The sequence below is a fragment of the Medicago truncatula genome, chromosome 3 (genome assembly GCF_003473485.1).
Source record: "Medicago truncatula cultivar Jemalong A17 chromosome 3, MtrunA17r5.0-ANR, whole genome shotgun sequence".
Taxonomy (NCBI): Eukaryota; Viridiplantae; Streptophyta; class Magnoliopsida; order Fabales; family Fabaceae; genus Medicago; species Medicago truncatula.
The window spans coordinates 38,624,687-38,647,424 of NC_053044.1; the positions used below are offsets into that span (position 1 = coordinate 38,624,687).

Consider the following 22,738-nt stretch of genomic DNA (forward strand, 5'->3'; position numbering starts at 1 on the left):
TATGATCGTTGGGGTGTCCGACCAATGTCGCGTGGCCAAAGGTATGGTATTGATGTGTTTGGGCCTTCTATGCTATTGGGCCTTAGCTTGGTCCATTATTCCGCAACTATAATAGATGTCAAAACTCTCTGTTAAGATATTTAACATTGATGTATTTTTAAAGTTGAATTCAAATTCAAATCAAAACGTTTGTTTAACGTATAAGAGAGATTTATCATCTTATTCTAATACTCTTGGTGACGAGACTCGTATTTGTTTTATTTTTTCTGATAGACGAGTTTATTTCAGTTGGTATTATTCACCCTAACCGTAATTAGGGCATGTGAAAGATTGTACCGGCTGGAGTTGAATCTCTATCAACTATCAAGGCCAGAATTGAATAGCAGCAAATTAGTTGGGCCAATTTAAGGGCAGATTGGTGAGTTTAAGGAACATGAAAGGGAAGTGTTTGGTTGAGAAAACTGATTTACAAAAGAGCTATAACTAGAAATACACAACAGAAACAGTATTTAATGAGATGGGAGGACCATGTGGGTCCCAGTTTGTGTAGGGACCACAAGTTGGCGGAATCCGTGGATGTGTCGGACAAGCCGTATGGTATGGTCCTCTTCCGTATACGGTCTCTGACCTCTCTCTTTTCACGCATTCCGATCACCACTTGGTTATGTACTGCATTTTATTTAAAATTAAAACGTAAAAATCTTGCATGCATCCATCTTTTTCTCATTCATTTCATTCTTGATCTCTTAAAAGCTCTTTTTTTTTTTTTTTTTTTTTTTTAAAAAGTTCCTATATAAAATACGTACTTTGTATAAAACGATTGTTTAATAAGTTTTCATTGAATGATTATAATTTTTTATTTTATTTTTTTACATGCTATTAATAACCGTCACCATTGGGTCATCAACGAGCATTATTAATGGTAAATTAGAGGATACCAAACTTGGAACAAAAATAACACAACGAAAAGCATGAGCAATGGCAAGAAGCACTTGTATAATCTATGTTATAGATGTTAGATTAGACATATACTTAGAGATTTATTTAAATACAATTAGAGTTTATTAAAGTTATATAGAATATAGTTACAATTAAGTTGAGTAATTTTATTTGGAAGGGATTAAGTTGATTACTATTTGTTGCTTGTTAGTCATAGCTTGTTAATTTGATCAGTATTATTATAAAAAGTGCATCTTGTATTCACTGCAATCAACTAATTTTTTTCATTAATTCTATCAATTTTAAAATAATTAATCTTTTTTTCAATTTTTTTTCTTTGTTAGACTATATATATATGATATCAAACTGCTCAATAATATTCTCTCCATCCTATATTAGATGACCTAGCTGACAATATGCACCATTGACCTGACATACTTTGACCATGTTTTTCTACTAATATACAAAGATAAATAATAATAAGATGTTGTTAGATTCGTCTCGATGAATATTTTCCAAATATTAAATTTACATAATTTTTATAATAGATAATTAAAGATAAAAAAAAAAATATGCATTAATATGTGTAACAGAGTCAATTGTGTCGCTTAATATAGGACACATGGAGTAAATAGTTAACTTGTATAAAAAAATAGATAATATTTTTTGAGGGAAAGATAATATAGATGATTAAATACTAATCAATTTCTTCACATAAAAAATTCTAAAACTAAATATTTTATCTGCTAATTATAATTACAATTTCTCGAACAAGCAATGCTTTAAATATAATAGATATATGTTGTCATGGCTACAAATTTAGAGCAACCGTGAAGTTTTTTAGTTTTTGCAATTAAGATCATCAATTTTGAAAATAGTCATTTCAACAAAAGCTCGATCATCATTTCAACAAAAGCTTGACAACTGTAATGATGATATAGTGTCGAACTATAATCAAAATTTGATTTGGTCAAATAACTACAAAATAACATAGGTGGCATATCTTTCTCATGCTTAATTTCTTCTGATTAATCATATGTGACGACAACTTATAATTGATTCATGGTAGCACAAGCACATATGGTACAAAATATAGGACAAAATTTATTATTGAAGATGGTTTGGTGGTGAAGACTAAAATAAACCATGCTCGTACTTAATAATGTTTGGCTCGTTGTTAATTGTTAAACATGGTTGAGATGTGCAAAACTCAATTATTGAGTAATGAGAATCAACCAACTAGTGAAGAAAACGACGTTGCTGACGAGAAAGATTCATAATATTGATTAGCAATGGATGGATGAGATTTGATATTTGATATGTACGGTTAAAGGTGGTTGAATGGTACCTTATACAGTTGTACTACAGTTGAGTTGAGAGGATAGAAAAAGAAGCTAACTAAAAAGAAGAAAAGGAGTTGACGGTAGTTTAGTTGAGAAAATAGATGGGTGTAACAAGGAATTTTTGTCACTTAGTTCAAATTTGTGTATCACGATTCACATGAACGTGGTTTTCACATACCCCCGGTCCACCACCACGTGAATACCCTTCCTATCAACTTCACAAGTTACGAGGGAAAATAATACCACAAAAAGTGACATGCCAAAGAGAATTTATATAGGTTGGTGATATATTTAGACATATCATCTGCTCTGGTTTTAAGGAAAGTGTAAGTACTTGGATGATATTATTGAGTTTTATGATTTTGATGAAAAATAATGATAAATAAATAATTGCCCTAAAAATGATAAGTACATGATTAAAATAATTTAATGAAAGTGAATGATTGATTATGGAAAAAATAAAGACAAAATCACAAATGTTATTAAAATTCAAAGACATTAAAGTAAAACCCCACTCTACACCTCGGATTTGGATGACTCTTACATTTCTTTCTACTCTCCAATGACACAAAATTGAGACTCTTATTAGGGTTGGTTGGGTAATCAAAATAAGGTCCAAAACTAACCCGACCAACCTTAACAAATCATTATTATTTCTCAATGATAATAGATAAATAAATAAGAATATGAGAGAGAAGAGAGAGAAAGCCCATCATTCTTTTCTCAATTTATATACAAATGATTATTTTTAGGCAAATTCTATGGTACACCCACTATATTTGAGTGCACCGGTACACTCACTTTTTAAATTCATAGTTAAATGAGTTGTTTTTTGAAGAAAAATATTGTTTTTTTTATCATTTATAATTATAATAACTAAATCTTATTCATCAAACGTGTCAACGAAATAAGTTTTTATTTTTTTAAATTTTTATCACTCATAATTGAGAACATTCATTATTTTTTACTATAATATGTAAAAAAAAGTTACTATGATTCTTATAAACAATTAAATGATGTTTTTTCTTATGAAATGTTGTTCTATAAAATATAAATATTGATAAAATAGTTATTTATTACATAAAAAATTATCGTTCATTTATAAAATTAAGAAGCAGGAGTATCGGTACACCTTATTTTACGAGTGTACCGTAGAAGTTCCCTTATTTTTAAGTCGAGCAAATAATCAAAATAGAATCATATCATTTTTCAAAAACAGTGTAAGCCACCATTTGTGAAGAAAAAGAAATAGACATTGGAATGAATTCTCTCATATGATATAAGGGTTTATTGAAATCTTCACTGACTATTGAGAGAGAGAATAGAAGGAAAAAAAAAATGAGGTTTTAATAACGGATATTGAAAAACATGAAAAAATATGAAAGAAAGAAATTGAAAGAAATATTTTCCATTATACACAAATAAGTTGATTTTTTAAAAATAAACTAATGGTGGTAAGGGTGACACTATGTTTTTGTTTCTATCTTTCTCCAAATATGGAAGACTCCATTGATCTTGAAAAACTAAGAAGAAGATCCTAGTTAGTGTACAAATGGATTTGATTAAAAAAAAGTTTACGAATGAATCAATTGAAATTTAGGTGGACGTTGACAGAATAAGTTATATGGATGAATGGATCTTTCGGCATAAAAAATCAAGTATTATACAAGTGTTCTATGCCAATGACCCTTCAAGCAAAAAGTGGTCATTGGTTCTACAAGAAAGCAACACATGATTCAGAAACGAATATCAAGTGTGGAGAGACAATTAAGAATAAAGGAGAGGCAACTGAGAGGAATGAACGGGAGAAAATACAATTGTTGTGAATTCGGTGACTCTTGGATTTTACATCAATGAATTTTAGCTTCTGATGGTAAGTATCAATGGCAACCAATAACCACAAGCAACAACAACATATTTAGATCCAATCTAGCAATTAGGTGTAAAACAAAACCACAATCGAACCAAAGAATAAACCAGATAAAGAATTTAGAAGAAAAAAAAAAAAAAACACCAAGAAATGTTTATCCGATTCGGTTCAACAATGACCTACTTTTGGGGGAGATTGTTCTCTTCCATCCACTATCAATGAGTTCTTTACAAAGAGATACAAAAGAGTTGCAAGAAATTAACTTCAACAAACTCACCAAGAACAAACATAATTTCTACCCATTTCTCAATCTCTTTCCATGAACAAGACACTCAATGATTTTCACTCTCCCAAGGTGTTTCACAATTGTTTCCAACTTTAAAATTTAACCCCAAAAGAGAATTAACCCTTAGCTTTTTTATTTCCTAAGGATCTTCTATTTTGGTCTCCCAAGACTCATTCAAGTTGCTCATAAAGACTCTCATTTGATTTGTTTTCCAACCTCATGAATCTCTCCTCAAAAGGCATCAACCCTTTCCGAAGAACCCATTTCTTTTGGTTCTCCAAGATTCACATCTTACATCTTAAAGTTTTGAACCTCATCTAAAGACCCTCAACGTTTAGTATCTAAATACCCAAAAAGTACCCTCCTTTGGTTTCCATGAAATTCACCAAGCTTACTTAACAAATGGGTCAAAGAGTGTTTAAATAGTGTTTTAGATTTTGTCAAATCGTTTCTTGATTTCCGAAAATTGTGCCCGATTTCTAGTTCGTACACAGTACAAGTGAACGCTATACAAAATCGTGTCCGATTTCTACAAATCGTGGCCTGATTTTTGTCGAAACAAAATCGTGCCCCGATTTCTCTAAATTGTACCACAATTTTCGTGAAATACTAACATCAAATTTTGAGCAAAACTCAACAACAATGTTAGAGTGATCACTTGTTCGATGTGCGAATGAATGTTTCTTCCTCTTGATGTCTTTGCTAGCTCAACCATGTGGCACACTAAACCGCCATTACTCGTGGGGTGAGTGAATTGTTTGCTAGGTCAGTTTTGCTCTGTTTCGAGGATTGAGCTTCTGACTTGAATCGCAAGGCATGTTGATGAACTCGCAAGACAATTAGATGGAAATGCAACTTCTTTGCTCTTTTGCTTATGTCTTTCACCCTTTGCTTTAAACTGCTACAACATGTGTTGGAACCAATGTAAAAGTACAAGGAATTCAATATTGATATAGCTTTCTAATATTTACATGATAGGAAGGTTTTTTTTATACGATTTCTTGCGAAATAAGTTAATAATTGCACTGAAATATTTAGATAAATGTCATTTTTATCACTTATTACTTCATATTTTAAATCGGTTAAGAAACCATCTTCAATTAGTTACATAACAGAAATTTCCTCCAAACATAATTGTATCAACAACAACTTTTGTTTGCTGAACTTAATTATATAAGTAAACTGTAACTAGATAATTCATTCCATTTAATTTTACTATTCTAAAAGTATTACTAAATATAAGTAAATTCTAAATAACTATTAATTTTATTAACCATGAATATAATCAAGAATAAATTTGGAAATGTATTTCATTTTTATTGTTATTATATGAATTAGAGAGTTATGTAAAATTCACTGAAGTACTTAATCCGTGTATAGGTAGTTTTCTTCTTAATTGAATCCAAATTCAATTGGATGTCAAACTATATTAGCATTTATGGTTTATTGTCCTTTTGTCTTTCATTTGTCTGTGATTTAGAGAAGGATGTAAGCAACTAAGATTCCTTAAGATATGTCTATGGGCTATGGCATGTGGACTGGCATTGCTTTGAGAATGCAAAACCCCACAAGGTTCCAGCATGATACAGGCAGAAAAAAACCAACGTGCTGTCTTTGGATTGAGACATGAACAATCAACATCAATGTTCGCCAAACATGTTCATTCTCAATGTCTGAGTTGAATAGTTGATTACATATGCCACCGCTTTTCTTTTCCTAATTAAGTTATTTTTGTCAAGTTTACTTGTACTAAAAAAAGTAATATATTTAATACATTCATTTTGCATAAGAATGTTACTCTTTTTTTTTTTTTTTTTTTTTTTTTAGAGAAAGAAGAAATGTCAAAGTCATAGATAATTTACACAAGACAAAGTCCCGTGAGATTAGCTCAATTGGTTGAACAATGCATTATTATATGCAGTGGCCGAGGTGCGAATCCCGGACACCCCAATTATTCACCTTATAAGTTAAATTCTAGCCACTAGACTACCTGAACAGAAATAAATAAATTACACAGGACGAATAAAGGAGTCGGGGTTTAAATACAGAGTCAGTGCCCGATTCAATAAAAAAAGTCGTTCGAAATAAGTATAAGCAAAAATTATATTTGAAGAGTTGACATGTGTGGTCTAAATTTTAGGTATCACATAATTATAAAAATTATTTATTTGATACTTTTACCAAACATAATATTTATTTTCGGATTATATAATCCAAAATGAGGTTTTTTTCCTATATTTTTTGTGGAAAGATGCCTTTTTCACCAATTCGGATTCGAAAATTGAAAAAAATAGATACTTCATATTACAAAATCTGAACACCTTATACATTATCTTTTGCCAAAAAAAATAATGAAAAAAACAAGTTAGGATTATATAACCGGATTTGTATTAGTACAAAGACTATATCTGTTTTGTGATAGGGTTAGTCAGTTTAATAATCATACTAACCATTATAACCCACTTCTCTAGTTTGTCTTGTGTTTCATGTCATTGTTAGTTGTTCTAGTTATGTCCAAGTCGAAAATTTGATTTTCAGGCTACTTGATCGGATTCCTCCGAAATTTGGCCAAAAGATGATAAAAAAATAATAATCAAGGAACATGACTCCCTTAGAAAGGAGTTCTTATGGAACTCTACTTTTTAAAATCCAAAATTTCATCGTTTATACCTATTTTTTATTTTTTTAGAAAAATCCAAAATTTTTGTTATTAGCTTTATTTGATTTTTACAAATTTTTAGTGGTCTTTTTCAAAAAAAAATAAAAAAAATTGATATGTTTTGTCATTTTTCATGTTTTTATTTATGGTTTTTGATAGCAAAATTCGCAACTACTGAAATAGAAGAAGATTCTCATTGTTGCTTATATATAAGCTTACTTCAAATTATATAATCTTATTCATGTTGTTTTTGTTCAGATTATATAATCCAAATGAGGTAAAATGATAAATTTGGAGGGCGCATGAGAAATTAGGAGAGTGGAAAAAGAATTTCCCTTTGATTTCTAAAGGTATAAAGTTCACTTTTGAGTTATGGTGAATTTATACTAGGCCCAATTAATTTTGTTGCACACTTCTTTAAAAAAAAATAAATTACTTTTCCCACACCATGACTTTCCTCGCGCGCCTTATTTTTTTTCCAAAATTACCCTCGGAGCATTCCGGATTATATAATCCGGAATGGTGTTATCTTTTGTTAAAGGGTGAAAAAAGTAACGGATTTTTCCGGGTTTTGTAATCCGGAAACTTCAAAAATTAGGGCGCGTTACATGATGTTTCCGGATTACATAATCCGGAAACCCCCTAAACACCATTTTTTAAGGTAAAACAGTTCGGATTATATAATATGAATTGTATCAGCACAAATTCTAAACATGTTTGTAACATGGATAGTCATTTTAAAGACAATATTAATCTTCCTAACTCTCATCCTTCTGCTTTGGGTCATTGTTATCTGTTCTTAGTCAAAAACTGGGTTTTCGGGCTACTTGATCGGATTGCTCCGAAACTTCCCAGAAAATCAGAAAAAATTCAAGGACCATGACTCCCGTAGAAGGGACTTCTTACGGGGCTCCGCCCCTAAAAATCCAAAATTCCATCGTTTAGACCCATTTTTCATTTTTTTAAATTTTTCATATTCTCAGAAAAATCCGAAAAAAATTCCATTAGTTTTATTTGATTTTTAGATTTTTTTTGTGCTAATTTTATATTTTTATGATTTTATTTGACAGGTTTTTAGCATTTTTTACTTAGTTTTTTTGTTGTTTTTAAAAGCAAAATTCAAAACTGCTGAAATGTGAGAGTCTGATGGCTGATTATGCATAAGAATTGTCCGAATTATAAAATCCGAAATAGTAAACATGAATATGGATTTTAAAATCAGGAATGCACAAGGACAATTTTGAAAATTTTACAGGGCGCGGGAGAAGGCCATAGGGTGGGAAAAGTAACAGTCTTAAAAAAAATGATTTTAGATATATTCCACTTCAAACCAATCTCAAACTCTGGGTGTTGTGGTACAGTTTGATTCAATTTTGAGGCTAAATGTTATTCGAACCGCGAGATAAAGAAGCATGTGATTTAGTTTTGTCAGGTTAGCTTTTTTAAGAAAACTAAAATCAAATCAAATCAAACCAATACGGTTGGGTTGGTTCAGTTTTTTGCGATACAATACATTTTTTTGTTAGAAACAATGTTTTAATTTCAAATTTCATTTTCATCCAACAATATTTATTTAAGCAACATGGACAAAATTAAAAACTAACTAAAAAGTTAAAAACAACTTATTTTCAACAATGTTTACAATTTAATCCAACATTACAATTTCATTTTAAACCCAACATTGTTGATATCAACATGAATAACATTAAAAACAAGTTAAAAGGTATTGGGATGGGTAAGGTGACATAGGTTTAGATTATGTTTATCCTATGTTACGGTTTGGTTTTGCTGCTAAAATAAAAACCGTAAACCAACCGAACATAACAATTGAGTCAAAAAATAGTCCAAATAGATTCAAGACCAAACATGGTTTTTACTGTTTTCGGTTTGAATTGATTCTGTTTACAGTTTTCTATTGGATTGATTCAATGTTGAGCATTCTTGCCCCTATGCATTTGGACAACGAGTTAACTCACTTGGTCATCTTTTGTTCATTATAAATTAACTTTTTTAGGTGACCGCAACCTCCTTTAAACGCATAATCTTACAGATTATCTGAAAATACACTTCCGGAAGTTTTAAGCATATAAGAGGAGGGGAGAAGAACAATCACCTCTTTGTCATTGTCAATTCCTGATTATATAACGGGTTCAAAAAACGGTATTAGGATGTGCAGTCAAATTGCAATTTGTTTACCCTGTATTGGAATGGATCTTTCTCTAGCCCAACTTTTTATTAGGAAAAAAAAGAGTTTGCCTTGTTAAAAGTAAATTATTACAGAGTATTGAAAAGAGTGTAAGAGTATGAATACATTTGTAGACCAAAGAATGTGACTGGTAACAAGGCTTTTATGGAAGAAAGTTAGCAATAAAAAGTGCATTGCAAATTTTGAATGGAAACAAGACAAGGAAACTCTGCTTCTTCACCCTCCCCCTTATAAGATGAACAATATACTGAAACTGTTTATATACACACAAGTCTATTGGTAGAGTGAAAAAATGACCAACATCAACAATATCTTGAATGTAATTTGGTCACAGATGCAGAAAAGAAACTAAAGAAACATGAAAATTCACATGGAGTTGCGGCGGGTACAAAGGATGTAACCAGAGATGAGTGAGCTCATAGCAAAAGCACCAAAAGATAGGAATGACATTCCAACAGAAACAGTGGCCATCTCTGTGAACTCATCTTTCCCCCAATTTGATTGCCAATCATCCACCCTTGTAGCTGCAGAGGATGATGCTGATATCAGAAGATATGCCACAACCTACTCATCAATTTGCACACGAAATATGTTAGTACAATTTTGAGAAAAATATAACGATAGTTTGGTTTTTGCAGAGAGTGTGACTTGCCTGATCCATAAAGAACTGAAAGTGATAGCGAAGGTGGTGACTGATCATGTGTTTCTCAGTGACTAGTTGAAAGGCCAGATCACATGCTTGTAATGCTGCGTATGCAAATCCGATAACATTCACAGATAAACAATACCTGCCATATCACTAGCCTTTACCATCAACATTTCTAAGGTAATGTAATTTGCCATATGATGATTTTGAAAAATAGTAGTATAAGTATCTCAATAAAAATTAGAAAATTAAGGTAAAACCCAAGATTATTCAAGCAAATAAAGTCTTAAGCCTTGTAAATGAACAAAATATGATTGTTAGGATGAGGAGGATTTTGTATTATGAAGAAAAATAAACAGCCCAAAGTCTTTCCCTCTCAATGTCATCTATTTCTTCCACATACTTCTTCCTTTTTCTTAAACCCCTCCCCTCCAAATCGCAAACAAAGCCTAAAGGTACATTCAACTAGGTTCTCTAGATAAGATTAGTTGTCATCGACAAAACAAGTATATACTTTGAAGCAATAAAATAGCTAACGTTTAAAAGTTAAATATATCGCAAATGATATTTTAAACCCACAAACAATTACCCAATAGTGTTTATATGAGATGGTTCAAGTCTACTCCAACTAAACCAAAGGTCTTGGGTTGAAACTCATCCTAAAAAATGTAAAAAATGTAAAGTTGAAACTCTTATGGAGGAGTTTTGTCTATGATTATGGTCATACCCGACTCGAGTATTAATCTCTACACTTGCGCACGAACAATTCACAATTTACACACGCAAAAACCCACAATTTTTTTTGTAAGAACTTACAATATTTATTCATTTTAATTTTAAATAGTTTTTTTTATAGTAAATACTCCCTAGGCACCCAGTGCCTTTTTCACATTTCTTAAGAAAAGTTGTGAGTGTAATTAACGTGTCTGTTAATATTACGAAATTATCCTTTGTTTGTATTTGTATTAAATTTGACTTTTCATATTTCAAGACAAAATGGTAATATTAATTAGGGATATGTTTAGGAAAAAAAATAATAAATGCATCTAGTAATTTGAAAAGAGTTTATATTTAGGGACAAAAATAAAATCAAATGGTTGCTTATATATAGGGACGGAGGGAGTAATTTATTCAGATAATTTTTTAATTTTAAATAGTTATTCATTTTGAAAAATATAAATTATTAATATAGTTATTATTTCAGTTAATTTGAGTACATATTCAGCTGAATCACAAAAAGAATACTTGAATAGATTCATTGACACTTTCCATATCTAGAAAATCACCAAGAAACAAAATAAAAAAAACTAACAAAATTAACCATAGAAATCAATTCATACCTGTATTCTTTATAACGATCATAAGAGTCTCCACTCCAACCTTGCGTCTTATTCGCAGCCATAACTGAAAACGAAATCAAACAAACCACCACCTCACACAGCCGGAACCCTAACGCCGCCTTTCTCGTCACCTCCTCCGCCGTCTTCCCAACAGAATCCGACCTCACTCTCCGCTCGCGCTCACCACCTTCCTCTGTGGTCCCCACCTTCATCACCTGCCGCTCCGGCTCCTCTCTCTCTGACCGGTTGACCACCGCCAAAGCATTCTCCGGTGGCTTCTGTTGCTCCGTTAATTTTCCAGGAGTTAACTGCCTTACCTTATCGACTGCAACTACTGCCATTGGATTTGAATTTTCCATCATTTTTCCCGGCGAGTTTTCAGGTGAGCGATACTCCGGTGAGTCTGTTGGGTCCCATCGTAAGGGAGAGCAGAAACGTGCGGGTGATTCGAATTGAGTTGAGTCGGAGCCTCTTGACCATGACTTTTTCATGGCAGGAGAATCGGAGCCCCTCGATTTCTCCCTCGATTTTTTCATGGCTGAGTTATTTGTTGCCATTCTCGGTTTTCTGTTCAAGAATTCAAGTTTCTATGCAGGCTTTGGTTTTCGTTGATTTTGAAAAGGAAATGAAATGAAAGAAGTAACATTGAGAAAAAGAAAAAGAAAAAGAAAAAGAAAAGAAAGTTTGGGTGGGAAAAGGAAAGAAAAGTGAAAAAGAAAATAAAGTTGTGTGTGTATTTAGTGCAATAAAAAGCATGACATGTGTGCGTCAATCCATAATATCGATATTGTTAGACCGAATACATTCGCTCCGATAATCTTGTGAATTGGAACATCTTCACTTGAGTTTGAACTTGAAACTTCAAAGTTGTGTATGCGCGTTTGAATTTAATTTGATCCCTCGATATTACCTCCTTAAGTGAAGATGTATGTTACAACTATAAAATTTAGTTGTTAATTAATTATTCCTATCAATTCAAAACAAATATATCTATATTTGATTTTTGACTCACAATTCATTTATGTTGTTGCATCGACATTAATCTTCATCCCGTTGTGTAAAGTGGGACACCAGCTTGAGCTATTTTTGGAGCTGGAGTTGGCATGGATGATGGATTTATGCACAGTGGGAGCCAGATTACGATATTCAGCAAACCAACTTTAGGATTTACTCACTGGTATGGTTAATCTTTCAAAACACATTGCGTTTGGCTTGGAACAACATAAAATGTAAAATAGTGGAAGCCAAATTACTATTTTTGTAAGACACGTTTTAGTTTTTATTTAAAAGAATTGTGATTTAAGGGAAAAAAAATATTGAAGTTGTTTAAATTGATGGGAAGTAAGATCCATAAAAAGAAGTTAAGAACCTCCAAATGCTCTTATTTTCTCATAAACACAAGTTGTTTGATAAAAACGTGAATAAATTTAAACTACACAACTAATAATATCGTATTTTCTCAAATGATCAGTTTTAAGTTGTTATAATCTTGTAAAAAAACGAAGAAAATTCAAGTGGGTCCAATTACCTATGCAATCTTTTGAATGGATGAATTACTTTTGAGAGTGGGTTTACCTTTAATGTAATAAAGATACAAAGTGCTTCAGACTTTAACTTAGTGTCTACCACAAAGGTTCATCCTGCGCGTAATAATGCAATTTATTCATATAAAAAATACATCTACGTGAAGCAACATGCTAAATAATTGAGCTCTTATTTTCTCACAAGACACCTTTTTATCTCTCCACACCACCAAAAGTATTACTATATATAGGGATCGATGTTGAGGAACTTTTTGAGCTGCCAATACTTTAACCACATACATTCTTTATTATTTTTAAAGAAACCAAACTAGTCAAACCGAAATTTGACATCAGGGACAATCGAACTTAAGACCTTGAGAGAAGCACGCTCCAAGGACCTAAGGCAACAGTGTCAGGCCAACCCAAGTGCGTTAACAACATTAAGCATAGAACTTATTATTTCCTTTCTTTTTAGACTAAATAATTTACAAAAACTGTGAAGAAATTACCATAGATATGCAACTCTTTATTGTCAACTTTAGTAACTACTAGTCTCACGTAGATAGCTGGGTAGGTGCATTGAGGGCACCAAAAGATTTTAAGAAGGTCTCGAGTTCAAACAACGAAAACTAATATGACTACTAACAAACTAACATTTGCCTATAAAAATAAACTTTGATTACTAGGGGCTTCCTTTGATACACGCAGATTACCTGGGACTTCCCACAAACAAGAAGGCACAAAGCCATAACCATAATGCACATAAAGGATCCCTTAAGGTCTTTCTATAGCTCCTAGCACACTATTTTGTCAGTAAGCAAAATTTATATATACATATGATAGCATAGAGATTGGGTAAAGAAGCAACAAAAAAAAAATATAAAGGCATCGTGAGGCTAGAAAAATTACAAGTGCCTGCGTGTCGAGTAAAACTATTGCTCAATCAAGAAAAGGTAACATACTCTCATCGCTATTGTCAGAATCCTTCATACTCCAACTCACCAACGTCAGGGAAGAAAGAAGAAAGAAATTTGAAGGGTTTTGTGGCTTACTCGGGTAGTTTCAATCGGTTGAATAGCACAAGAAAACTTTGCTCAGGCACGGCATAAAGGAAACCAAGATCTGCTCCTTTCATGTGTGGTCCCATGCCCTAAACACGGCAGAACATTAATGTCAAACATAAACTCTACAAAAAAAAATAGTCTGTTGATTGACAGTAAGACCAAAAATCATGCTTGTGTATTGAATTTTTTTTTAACACATCAGACCACTAATTTACCTTGCCATTAAGTTGAAGCAATTCCCCATCAACCCATTTTGGGTTTCGAAAACCGAAGTCTGCTATTCTCCCTTGGCCTTTATAACTTGCATTCTGTTTGTATATGAGGGCAGAATTTAAGATTAGTTCCATGTTTTCAGAATAATCTGTGTGACCAAAATGACAACTCAAGAAAACATGGGCAAAGAACCAAAGATGTAAATCAGTAGAATATGTGCCTCGAAAAATAAAATACATTTTATAATATCAGCAATCAACATTTCAACTATGAGGAAATTGACGGAAAAGCTTAATTTATGGGCAGTTAGTTACTATTTAAAAGAAGAATGAGGTGAAGACACAAATGACTTCAGCATTAAGAATGAGGTGGTAAGAATTGAACTTCACACTATTTGATCAAAGAGGCTTGATATCATGTAACGAACTATCCCGACTGAACTACCCAAAAAGCTCAAGTTGTTTTGCGCCACATGCATTGTCTTTACATAATATATCTAACAATACCAACTGCCGGTGGAATAGCTTTTTCCAAAACTACAATAGAGATGCAATCCAATTTTCTCATATTTATTTGAACCCTAAAAAAAGTGCACAAATAGGAAAAAATAGTGCACATAGGCATAGGTAAACATGACAGCAAGATGTGATTTTTTATTTTTTATTTAAAAAGCAAAGATATGTATATCATAACAGTTTGTAAACAGGTAAAGCATGATGATGTAAGGGAAATTGAAAATGAGCATAAAACCATGTGAATATGTATTTACCACTCCCAATTCATCAGGATACAGTCCACGGTTGGCATTGCGGTTGACTTTACCAATTTTAGCACGGAATGTCACCTATACACCATAAAATAAATTTTTTCTTTCCTGTCATGCTCACATATAAAAGCAATAGAAGTATATAAATACAAAAAGGAAAACGATGCTCAAGAGATTGAAAAGGCATAATTCACCTGGCCTGCAGGAACATTAAGATCCCCAGTCAATTTTACAGCCTCTACATATTCAAAAAACTCGATATCTGAAGTGTTGTTTTCACTGTCCACATCATTCCAATGTCCAAATTTTCGTCTCAATTGGACTATTTCAATGCCATAAGGGCCAAATGCACCAACATAGAGTCCTGCATTTTAACCAGAAAAATTCATTCTCTAACCTCTGTTCTGCCCAAATTCTAAATGATATAATCAACACAAGGATAAGCCAACTCACCGTCGAAAGGATCGAAATCCCCTCTGGGACATGCAATCCGGCTAAAATATGTATCTTCAGATAATCTACTTTTTTTCTGTGCTTGGCTGATAGCAAGTTTGACAATTTCACGCATGCTTTTTGATACCTAAGTCAAGTGAGGCCATTAGTCAGTTCATTGACAAGAAAAAGTGGTATTTTCGTGGACAACTGAATACCACACATGGGGCCAGACGGAAACTACCTATCCCAAGTAATTTAAGAAACATATGCACAGCACGGACCTCAAGAATATAACATTGTGTTACTGTTAATCTAAGCATTTATGTTGGAATACATATTCAACTATTTTTATGTTAATTAGATTACAATAATCAACATTAATGTCGATGTAGATTATGATCATATGGATATGTACATAGCCACTTACTTGACACCCCCAAATTTTGGGGAAATGAAAATCATTTTGTGTGAAAGCATTTGTCATTGGTAAGCAGGAGAATAAAACTACACAATAAATAAAAAATAAAGTGAAACGTGTACTTTCATTGCACATTTTACATTCACTGCCACTTTCTTCTCTATAGATAATATATTAAAAGTCAAAAGAATCAAATAAATTACATCAGACCTCTCTTGAAGTGCATACAACATACAACACACCTCTAGTTTTATAGTGTACTAATTGACTATAATCATCAACAAATTCAAAAAACAAGTCAACGCAATTTTTTCATAACTCAAAACATTAGTATCATCAAGATCATAACTGGTATTCTTAAATCTGACAAGTATTTGACTTAATAAAAGAAATAAAAAACATTATAATTTTAAATACTATTTAAATATTTTGTCAAAAAAAATTAAATATCTCAATCTCACCTTAGAAGAGACTTTATCAGAACCCCAAAAGGCCTTAGCAACATCTGAAGGCATAAGCTCTGAGATTCCTTGTGCTGCCAGTGCTGCCACTTTTATATTGCGAACTTTATCCTCTTTCCTGTCATTATCGAGATTTCTCCTAGGTATATGTAAGAGGAAAGATTCCCTTTCCATGTTCTTTATTTCCGCTGGAAGACGTATAAATTCATCCTTAGAAGAATTATCTTCATTGTTGTGTACAATTCCGCCAATAAAGAGCTTCATATCTAAATCCTTTTCTTCATCCGAGGCATCACCGTCAGATTCTAGAGTGACCTCATCAGGTTCGTCCAGATTATCATCTTCCCCATCAGTTTTATTACCATCTTCCTCCATGATTTGTTTAATAGAATCGTTACCCTCTCTTGCTTCCTCTTCAACATTAATGTTCATAACTTTGACTTTCAACCCTGGAATTTTTTCTTTAAGAAAATTTATGACACTTTTAATGCCATCCTCAGTTGCCGCCTCAACATTGCTGTTTTTCTCATCATTTCTCTCCTCAACCTTGTCTTCAGGTTCTTGCACCTCTGCTGAAGACAAATTCTCAACCTCTGGTTTCGATGGCCTTTTAGCAAGTAAAGATGGGGGAAGGTTACTCGTTGAATTTCCTTTGGCTCGTCGCAAATACACTACCTATTAAGTGTGTTGTCAAATAGACATCATAAGCATTACGTAAACTACTAAAGGTAATTATTCAGAAAAGGAAAATATCAAAGGTAAGAGACTCTCAAAATGTCATGCTAACCGAAAAAACCTAAACAGCAATCAAATGCTTGCATTCTTCCGCAAAAATGATATTCCAATTCCATAATTCATTTATGTTCAAATCATAACCTATGAACGAGTTTCTTCTTTTAGATTGAAATAATTCAAAATCATCCACGATCCACAAACAAATATTTTAACTAAGACTTTGTTTCACCCTAGTATATCATTAAGTTACAAACAAACAAACATCATTTGACTGGATAATTTGAATATTACCTGCATATGATATGTGTCGTCAGCATTTTTTACCACATAAATTTCAAATAATGGCGTCCCAGTAGATGCTGTGAGCAACTGCCTGTAGTAAACAGAAATAAGTATTGGCTCCCCAATCACTTGAAGGAAAAAAGGAAACTAGAAAGATCATACCTTGGACTGTAACTCTTGCCAACGAACCTGCCCATACCAGGACTAATACGTATTATTCTACCAAAAGGGTCCTCTGAATTTTTTGAGTACCCTACCCACCAACCCACCTGCATATAAAGGTAAAAAACAGTTGTTGGGCATCAAAGGAACGTGATTCACAATTCATAAAAAGATGATGAGGCCCGAGGCCATAAGTACCGTAATCAATACTCATAAATCATGACAACACTTGGTTTATATTACAAATCCATTTGAAAGATGAGTTCATCTGTTATCTTCCCCGGAAACTGCATTATTCACAATCTAGTACACATCATCTATTATTATCGTGGGATTTTCCCAACCAATTGTGTGTGGGTGTGAACTTTTTGTTATTATGGTTAGTCAAAAATAATTACATTTAACTACAACAAAAAGATATAAAATCAATAGTTAATATTACATTTACATCACTTATTACAAATCTCGCGTGAATGTCAGTAGGAGAGAAGATCACGTGACGATATAATTTGAACCATTCATTTCAATGTAATGATTATAATTAAATGTCTTCATTTCTCACAATAACCAATAATTCTTACTAGATATAATAGTCTGCGTGTGTGTGAATAAAAAATTGCAACAGAAATGCAAGATTTTGAATACTGCAAGCACAGAGTAGAAACAAAGAAAAGTACCAGTCCACTTCCAGTGTATCTGCATAATTTCGAAGCATCATGGTAGCGCTCATCATCTATGGCATTCTGCAACATAAGTGATTATCACTATAAACAGGCCATAAGTTGGAAAATCAAGACACAACAAAACAACCAAGACAAAATCTGCTCTGACCTTCAACTGAGACATAATTTCAGCAACACTATCCTTGGACGTCGCTTCAACTATAGCCCTTTTTAGCTTTGCAGCTTCTTGAAACTCTTCCTTCTCAATAGCATCTTCAAGTTGAAACTGAATGACACATAGTAACAACCATATAAGTAATATAACTGTAAGATTAAACCTTCAATTTGGTCCCCAAATTATCATTCTCTCTTATTTTGTCTCTAAACTAAAAATATTATATAAGTAGTCCTCAACTATTTTCAATCTACGAAATTAGTCATAAACTATTTTCAATCTATCAAATTAGTCCCTAAACCATATGTCTCTCCTATTCTAAAAGAACTTGAGAAACTACCGATGAATTGTTTATAGACTACCTATTATATTTCTATAGTTCAAGGACCAAATATACCATAAATGATAGTGTTTTATTGTTAATCCTCCTATTCCTAGGGGAGAGGGGCCTAGTAATCCGGACCTTGGTCGGAAGGGTAAGTAAAGTCTAGCTAGGAATAATTCCACTGAACTTGGGTTCTTCCGAAATATTCGTCCTTAAGTGGAACTCGTTAACACTTGAATCACTTCGTTTAAGTACTGAATTGAATGAAGGTTTCATCTGACTCTAAACCATCTACATAAAAAGGCACTACACCCTATTAGAAAAATAAATTAATAAATTAAAAAATAAAGACACCCTTTATGATGCAAGATTTCTGAGCAAAAAGGGCACTTTTAATGTTCCAAAATTTGCCAAAAGAAAAGCATATAATTAAATAATTAAGAAGAAAAAAGAAAGCTTGAAATAAGAAGAAAGCTAAGGTACCTTGAGAAGAGATGCAAAGCTTTCAGCCTGTTCAATATCATCAAAATGGCGACACCAACGATTCCAATCCCAGTTAAGAGAAGATGCATCGTTGGTGGAATTGGGGGTGCATCGTAGAAAGTGGGGGGTACGGTTCCTTCTTGAAAAGATTGAGATTGAAGGGTTGTTTTGAAAAGAAAAGGTGGGTGGTTTATTCGGGTGGAGATTGAAACGTGAAGAGGTTGTGGTTGTGTTGGAGAAAAAGATGGCTTGGGACACACCCAATGAAGCCATCACCATGTTTCTAACAAGGTTTTGGAGAAGATGAAGATGTAATGGAATTGAAGTTTGAAGAAGATTGGGACAAGGTTGCTGTGCTGTTGTGTTTTGGGATAAGTTTTCTGTTGGCCACGCGCACGGCGATAAATAAATCAAACAAAATTCAGCAAATTAGACAGACACAAACAGGTATGATGATTTGTCAAATAAATTATTTATCAACAGTAAATAATTTGATAAAGAGGAAATAATCAATTTCCTGAAATCGTAAGTTTCATAAATTATCCCCCTGAAATTAACAAAACTTTAATTACCTCCTGAAATTTCACAACATTAGTCAATTTACCTCCTCCGTCAAATTTTTCTGTTAGTGAACATGACGTTTTGCAAATACCCCCTGAAGTTTTGCACTTATGTGCAAAATGCCTCCCAAACTTAAAAATTTATATTATTTTTTTCTTAAAAACAAACAATTAATAGTTAAATATTAAAGCTAACTATTAATTTTGGAGTTTGGAAAAACTACATACATATATACATCAAAATAGGGAAAAATGTGTATTTTTAAAGTGACAATAATGGTTATTTCTAATAGACAAATTATTATTTTTAGAGGTTTATGAACAAATTAATAATCATATTTAAATTTATATTTTCTCCTTCACCATCTTAGTTTTTTAACTCCTCCAACTCCTTCAACAATTTGCTCAAACCATTTAAACTACACAACCCCCAATATTAATCCACAAATCATCCCATTATTGTCACTTTAAAAAATACATATTTTTCCCCATTTTGGAGCCTATTTTGATGTATATATGCATGTAGTTTTTCCAAATTTCAAAATTAATAGTTAGTTTTAATATTTAACTATTAATTGTTTGTTTTTAAGAAAAAAATAATATAAATTTTTAAGTTTGGAGGGTATTTTGCACATAAGTGCAAAACTTCATGGGGTATTTGCAAAACGTTATGTTCACTAATAGAAAAATTTGACGGAGGGAATAAATTGACTAACGTTGTAAAATTTCAGGGGGGTAATTAAAGTTTTGTTAATTTCAGGGGGGTAATTGATGAAACTTACAATTTCAGGGGGGAAATTGACTATTTACTCATTTGATAAATTTAACTAGGAATTCTTTTTCTCTAAAAAAAAGTCAAAGATGAGTACGTTTGAATTGATGAAATGTGTTTGAGAAACTAAGTCAAAATATAATTTGATGATGATTTTTTCTATTCACACCCTATATATTTCTGGTTACACCTAATTTTTTTAAAAGTTTGTGAAAATACCAAAATTATCCTTTAATATAAATTTTTTTAAATCTTGATTTCATTCATTGTCGCTCTAAAATTCCACTCTCTTTCACCCACCAACGATCAAATAATCATGATGTTCAATTAATCTCTATGGAAGATTAAAGAGTGAATCAAAACATTTTTCATTCATACTCGATTGCATATAAATAAGTGAATTTTTTCTTCTTTTTCAATAACGCTGGTTTCAATTTTCTTCTTCTTGTTCAACTGCACTAGTTTCGGTTTTACATTGTTGAGGTTAACTTAAATTCAGTTTAAGTAGGTTCATGTAAACTTAGTTTACATTATCTACTTAAACTTAGTTTACATAACCTACTTAAACTAAGTTTAAGTATGTACACTTAAACTCAATTTACATGACATACTTAAACTAAGTTTACATGTACATACTTAAACTGATATTATGTATAATCATTGAACAAGGTTGAACTTTTATATGTACACTTAAACTCAGTTTACATGACCTACTTAAATGAGTTTTCATGACCTACTTAAATGAGTTTTCATGACCTACTTAAACTAAGTTTACATGATCTACTTAAACTGAGTTTAAGCATGTACACTTAAACTTAGTTTACATGACTTACTTAAACTAAGTTTACATGTACATACTTAAACTGAGATTACGTAGAATCATTGAACAATGTTGAACTTTTAAATGTACACTTAAACTCGGTTTAGATGACCTATTTAAACTGAGTTTAAGTATGTACACTTAAACTCAGTTTACATGACCTACTGAAACTAAGTTTACATGACCTACTTAAACTGAAGAGGGATTTTAGGGTAGGAAGATGCTTTTTGAAAATTAAATTTTATAGAAGGATAATTTTATCATTTTGAAGTGCAACTAGGATTAAACAGTGTTTAATTAGAAAAATTCTTTTGATGAAAATACATTTATATTTACCGTTTAAGAAGTTAAACCAAACAATACTTTGATGAAAATATACTTGATAAAATAACTCGTGATTTTTGGGATGTGTCGGAGATTATAATAGTGTATGACATTACTATTCAATATCTAGAAGATAAGATTTTTTTTATTTATCGAAGCGGGATTGTGTACAAGGAGCTACTAAATTTAATTAAGATGTTATTTGAGCTTTGTTTTGGTGGTTGAATTGTCTAAGGAGATAAAAATTTAGTAATGATACATTTTTACACCATAAAAATATTTTTTAAATAAAGGTAAAAAAAAATTCCTTAAAAAAATATGGATAAAAATGGAATAAAAAATAATAAATTGTTCCATTGTCTTCTTTCAAACAATAGAATAAAAACATTATTCATTATATTATGAAATATTCGAACATCATTCTATTATATTTTATCCCACTTCGTTCTCTTCCAACAATTCAAAAATAGTTTTAGTCATGATTTAAAAGAAGTGGCCAACTAATCATAACGTCACTAACATAAGAGATCAAATTGTTTAAAAAAAACATAAGAAAATCAAATTGAAATTTTTAAAAATAGGGGATCGTAGTAAAATTTAAAATAATCGTGAGAAACTAAATATAAAATTAAGCTTATTTCAATTACCTTTTGCTTCACTGTTTATGTGTAGCCTATCCTATTATACCATGTTAGAAACAAATTTATTCAACAAAAAAAGTTAAAAACAAATTGTAGTAATTTATCCCTTCAAAAAAAAAATTTGTAGTAATTTATAAATTTATCATTCTTGATATCACCAGTAATGAGTTTGAAAGAGATATATTACCTCATGGAATGGAAGTGCTCAAATTTGAATATGATTTATTTTATGGATATCGTTAATACATGATATAAACATGGTGGGTAACTATTGTCTTCTTCTTTTCTTTCTTTTTTTACAAGGGGATAAGTACTGTTTACTGCACTTTCAATATATAATTTTGTTGTTGTGTACGTTAAATATTTCAAAGAGGTGAGTTTTTTTTAAGCTTTTAGCATTGTGAATTAGTGCATTGTTAACACTATACAAGTACCTTCGTTATCAATGTTGATACCTGTTGGAGGAATACTATTCTTGATTTTGATAGTCCATGTGTAAAATAATTACTAATTAGGCGTGGGATAATGACTTTGAAAAAACAAAGCATTCTCACATCACAACTACGAGTTCTCCATTGTTTCAACCTCATATTTGTCTTTTTACTGAAACCCAAAATCTTATAGTGAA

General features: G+C 31.8%; 2 protein-coding genes across 2 annotated transcripts; both read right to left on the minus strand.

Annotated features, from left to right (window-relative positions):
* Window positions 1-9,427: 9,427 nt before the first annotated feature.
* LOC11430189 (CASP-like protein 4A3) lies at window positions 9,428-12,186 on the minus strand. Its single transcript, XM_003601234.4, has 3 exons — window positions 11,290-12,186; window positions 9,956-10,091; window positions 9,428-9,867 (listed from the first exon to the last, which is right to left on the minus strand). Exons 1-3 carry the CDS (start codon window positions 11,844-11,846, stop codon window positions 9,670-9,672), a joined length of 891 nt encoding a protein of 296 aa, XP_003601282.1. The 5' UTR covers window positions 11,847-12,186; the 3' UTR covers window positions 9,428-9,669.
* A 1,189-nt stretch (window positions 12,187-13,375) lies between these two features.
* Window positions 13,376-19,406, minus strand: LOC11432685 (protein EXECUTER 2, chloroplastic). The gene is made up of 11 exons (XM_003601235.4): window positions 18,994-19,406; window positions 18,180-18,296; window positions 18,026-18,091; window positions 17,349-17,455; window positions 17,196-17,277; window positions 16,170-16,844; window positions 15,309-15,435; window positions 15,050-15,219; window positions 14,859-14,933; window positions 14,092-14,184; window positions 13,376-13,962 (listed from the first exon to the last, which is right to left on the minus strand). Exons 1-11 carry the CDS (start codon window positions 19,270-19,272, stop codon window positions 13,861-13,863), a joined length of 1,893 nt encoding a protein of 630 aa, XP_003601283.1. The 5' UTR covers window positions 19,273-19,406; the 3' UTR covers window positions 13,376-13,860.
* Window positions 19,407-22,738: the final 3,332 nt, after the last annotated feature.

Bases quoted from the DNA above. Each gene is read 5' to 3' on its own strand.
- LOC11430189 (XM_003601234.4), bottom strand. From the start codon at position 11,846: ATGGCAACAAATAACTCAGCCATGAAAAAATCGAGGGAGAAATCGAGG. The intron at 10,092-11,289 runs GTATGAATTGAT...GTGATATGGCAG, and splicing joins GATCGTTATAAAGAATACAG to GTATTGTTTATCTGTGAATG. The intron at 9,868-9,955 runs GCAAGTCACACT...ATTGATGAGTAG, and splicing joins TTCAGTTCTTTATGGATCAG to GTTGTGGCATATCTTCTGAT.
- LOC11432685 (XM_003601235.4), bottom strand. From the start codon at position 19,272: ATGGTGATGGCTTCATTGGGTGTGTCCCAAGCCATCTTTTTCTCCAAC. The intron at 15,220-15,308 runs GTGAGTTGGCTT...GTTAAAATGCAG, and splicing joins GGATTTCGATCCTTTCGACG to GACTCTATGTTGGTGCATTT. The intron at 14,934-15,049 runs GTGAATTATGCC...TATGGTGTATAG, and splicing joins TTAATGTTCCTGCAGGCCAG to GTGACATTCCGTGCTAAAAT.